The sequence below is a fragment of the Helobdella robusta genome, assembly GCF_000326865.2.
Source record: "Helobdella robusta unplaced genomic scaffold HELROscaffold_15, whole genome shotgun sequence".
Taxonomy (NCBI): Eukaryota; Metazoa; Annelida; class Clitellata; order Rhynchobdellida; family Glossiphoniidae; genus Helobdella; species Helobdella robusta.
This window is the reverse complement of record NW_008703839.1, coordinates 689,798-694,421: the sequence shown is the minus strand read 5'-3', so window position 1 is coordinate 694,421 and position 4,624 is coordinate 689,798. Positions and strand designations below refer to the sequence as shown.

Here is a 4,624-nt window from a genome sequence, read left to right as displayed (position 1 = left end):
GTGCATCAAAATCTGAAATTATCAATTTATGGAAGAATCACAAAACCGATACGCACTGGTGACATTTGGAATCTAATATATGCTGATCGTCTAATTTGGCGCAAAAAGTTGATGGCAAAGAAAACAACGTCCTACCTCGGGGAACCGGGACTCTGGACGCAAAACGAAGATTGATTGATATATATATATATATATATGAATTAGTTTATTTGAAAAATGTGAAATGCTCTCAAATAGATTTAAAAATTGGACTCTTTTGATTCGAAAATAATGAAAACATTTTCTAATAGTTAACACTAAATAACATATTATATGATGTCGTTGTTGTCGTTAAAGTCAAACAATAAATAATAATTTATGCCTTAATTTTAAAAATTTATGTATAAATGAATTTTTAACTAAAGTAATATAATAAAAAGTTGCATGAGGACGTTGCGAAAAACTCCAAAAAAGTAGAATAGCATGTTGATAGTCATTTTCAGTATTTTACGTTTAATTTTAATAGTCTAGTTTTCTTGTTTGGAAGGCAATAAAAAATTCTAGAAAAGTCAGACTGTTTGTAAAACAACTAAAAAAGCAAAAAAGACATTTTAAAGTTCACAAATAAATAATACTAAAAATACTATCTGAATTGAGTTGAACAAATTAATGACATGACAATTAATTTTTAATTTTGAGATTTATAATAAATAAACCTGTCAATACAGCATTTCTCGACATTTTTGCTCAAGTATTCATCATAAAAAGATTTTTTAAGCATTACACCCAATCCAGGAAATGAAACACCTCTGTGAACTATTGAATATTGACTCGACACTTCTTTGAAACCTTTCATAAAAAACAAAAACATGCATAAATTTTTTACTCTAAATTGAAAGACATTCAAAACAAAAACCAAAACAAAATGAACGTCCGAAAATGCAACCTACCATTTTCATTGAAAGAACTGACAGCCACAAGTGATTCATCTTCTTCAAATACGTCCATGCACTGACCCAAGTACCACAAAAAGTCTGTGTTTGGAATTACCTCTTCTTCAAGCATTATTACGTATTTCTAAAAAATTAAAAAAAAATTTTTTCAAAAATAATTTTTTGAAGAATTTCAATGAAAACACGTAAAAATTGAATAATATTTTGGAATCAATGTTTAAAAAGCAAGAATAAGAAAAAGCAATCTTTTTAAATTCAAAGAGCAATATTCTAAAATAAAAGTTTAATAAAAAAAAATAACAATATAAAATAAAAATAGAAATTACAAACGCTACATTTAAAATTTTTATTATCCTAATTATTTTACAAATGATTATGAGCAGTTTAATTTCATATATTTTGTTTAATTTAACATTTACAAATTTTTGAATTCGAAAATTAAATTCATGAAAATTAAGTCAATTTCTTATTAGTTTCATAGTCGTTATCAGTGGATTTTATATTATCAAAATTATTACGCAAAATATTATTTATAGAATAACATTGTTATCATTGCTATTATTTTCGTCATCACCATGATTAGAAAATTTGTTTATTTGAGGTTAGAGCTTTCTCATTAAAAATCTATTTACAAAGCAAAATATTCTTGGGCCAGATCTTAGAATCTTTCATCATCTTCAGAGTATAATGATTTAAAAAGGTATTAAAAGAGCGAATTGGATTGAGATCATTTAAAGTCAGTGGCTAATCTAGGAGCCCCCACATCAGCTGTAAAACTCAGTTTTAGACAGGAAAACACCGTTTTGAAGTAAAAAAAAAGCTCCCAAAATAGTTAATAAACAAAAACAAAAAAAATTTCTTAAAACGCCTTATCAAATTTAATAATAAAAATCAAATACAAATTTGAAGCAAGATTTAGAATAATAATAATTTAGATTTATATGAATGAAACAAAGTTGGTCTGTTGAACTTGTCTCTAATATTATTCATGGTTTGTGTGTTTGTTACAATTTTAACTTAATCTTGCATAAACTACTTGCATAAACTAGCTTTTTGGAACAAATCTGATCATCTTGGTTGGTATTAAATTACAAGTTTTGAAAAAATGGCATCTTTGAACTCACAGAGTAGCTCAGACAAAAAAAAAGAAACAATGACTATCAACAGACAGTAAAATATAAAATGTAAGATGGCAATTCCGCGTTTAGAGAAACTATACCAATTCCTTACATCATCATGGGAAAAATGCATTGGAGAAGTCAATGCAAAGGTGCTCATTCCGACCCAGGTTTAAAATGTAGCGAAATCAAAAATTAGTGAACCTAAGGCGTTAAATATATTTTGTAACTAAATTATTTTTTTGTTTAATTTATAAAAATTGAAATTTTCTAAAAAGAAAATTTTTAACAACTTTTGATATTTTTCTATACTAAAAATTAAGTTTAGAACATTTAAAAAACTGTATTTTGAGTTAAACAATGCCAAAAATAAGTGATATTTTATCATTATTAATTCTCAACTTCTAATTAGTCTCATAGTGACATGGGGCATTTTCCCAAGTTTTTCAAACGTAGTCAAACATAAATAAATATTACAGTGCATTCAAACATTTCTAGCAGAGCATTCAAAACATAGATGAAACAACGATTTAACGTAGTTGAAAAAACTGATTTAAAAAAAGAACTTGAATTGTGAAATTTAAATGACTTAAAAATAAACATTTTCTTCAAAAAACATTTTCTTTTATTGAATAACACCATTTGTTAAGGAAAATCATTATTAAATTAACAAGTGAAAAACTAACGGGAAAATCATTATTAAATTAACAAGTGAAAAACTAACAGCGGTTGGGAAATTAATCCAAACAGACTTTAATGAACTTATCATTAGATCTGTAGCAGATGAAATATTATAAAAATAAGATTTATTCAATCATGTTAATTGTTGATCAAAGACAATTCTTATTTAAAAAATATTAAGAAATGAAAAAATTTATTGTGTTGATAAATTGAAATCATTTATTTATTTCACAATTCGAGACAGGCTCTTACAATTTTCTAGATAAAAATTAAAACAGATTTTGCAAAATTACTTTTAGTATTCACAAATCAATAAACTATTTAGATTTTACAATAATCAAATTTACAAATAACGACTTCGAAATATGAATTTTTAGTATCACGAAGAAATATTCCATCGCAGTTTTGACACTAAACGTTATCACTTAGTAAATCAGGCCTGGTTTCTGCAGTTAACCCGGAGCGTGTGCGTCATTCCGGCTGTAAAAATTCTGATTTTTCTGAAATTTGGCTTGATTTGACCGGTGCGTCGTGCAAAGTTTTAAACATGTTTTATCAATCCATACCTGTTATAAATCTGTCGCTACACAACATAACTTATTGTTTTGTTTTAAACATTTTTACGATAATACTCATTAACCAACAAACTTTTTTTGTTTTATGGTTTTTAAATTAATGAATAGCCAGAACGCTAAAAATACAGGAATTGACCATCATGTTGAATCATAAAACAATAAATGTTGAACAAGCTTGGAATACTGAACATAAATCTGTGACGTCGTAGGTGAAAATTTGTTCTGGCAAAGCGAGGCATAAACTGGATCGTGTGTAGGCTCTTTATGCCTGTCTAAGAACGTTCGATTTTTTCAAGAATTTTCGTTCGTATGTACGATTTTTTCGCTGAACTTTTAGGTGGTTGACAAAATTATAAAACAATGTTTGATTTACTGTAAAAATCTAAATTAAGCAGTTACAATTTTTAACCAATAAATTAATCAAAACATATCTAACATAATCCTAACTAAAAACCTATCTAATAATATATAGGTATATAATAAAATTTCTGACTTTGACAGCATTTATAATCAGGGCTTTGGAGCGGAGCTGGAGCTGGAGCGCGGAGCAATCGGAGCAACCATATTCTGGTCGGAGCGTGAGCGGAGCCGGAGCACACAAATTTTAAGTGCTCCATGCTCTAATAATAAAAAAAAATATTTAGTTAAAAAATAAAAAAAATATTATTTTTTAATATTTTGTATCTTTTAGTTCAACTCAAAAAATTTTTTTTGTTATGATATTTAGAATCTTTCATAGCAAAGCAATGGCTTCCTTTTATACGCCATTTGTAAACACTAGTTGACTTTTTCACTAATCTTTTTTTCTGCAATCGTAAATTCGTAATCGCACATCAAAGGTAAGATTCTTATGAGAATTTTTTAAATAATATAATTTTTAATTTAAAAAGCAATACATTACTCTTAACAAAATTTAAATTTTTAATTAAAATTAAATTAGGTCCGGATATGACTTCTAACCAAAATTTGTGTCAATCACCTATAATCGATAGTCGCTTTTTGAAAAATGATCTGGAAAATATATTTGAGTTTGAAGAAAAAAATGGACAAAAAAAGTCAGCTAGATGTAAGCTAAAAAATGATGATGTGCAATGCAATTTTCAGGCAATGGGAACAAGTGTGTCAAAAAAGTTTAATCTTTGGCGTCATGTGAAACGTAATCATCCTAAAATCTATGATGAGTTAGTAAAACAAAAAGATGAAAATGATAAAGCTGCCTCAGATAAAAAACGTGGTAATGAAAATGATGCCACGCCATCTAAAAAAAAAAAAAAACTGTACAAGAAAACATGAGCACATATTTTCATCATCAAAAGTT

The 4,624-nt window shown here is 27.1% G+C and overlaps 1 protein-coding gene across 1 annotated transcript; it reads left to right on the top strand.

Moving 5' to 3' along the window:
- Window positions 1-2,121: 2,121 nt before the first annotated feature.
- Window positions 2,122-4,599, top strand: HELRODRAFT_169193 (hypothetical protein; the record flags this gene model as incomplete). The annotated part of the gene is made up of 3 exons (XM_009015056.1): window positions 2,122-2,220; window positions 3,779-3,884; window positions 4,247-4,599. 3 exons carry the CDS (start codon window positions 2,122-2,124, stop codon window positions 4,597-4,599), a joined length of 558 nt encoding a protein of 185 aa, XP_009013304.1.
- Window positions 4,600-4,624: the final 25 nt, after the last annotated feature.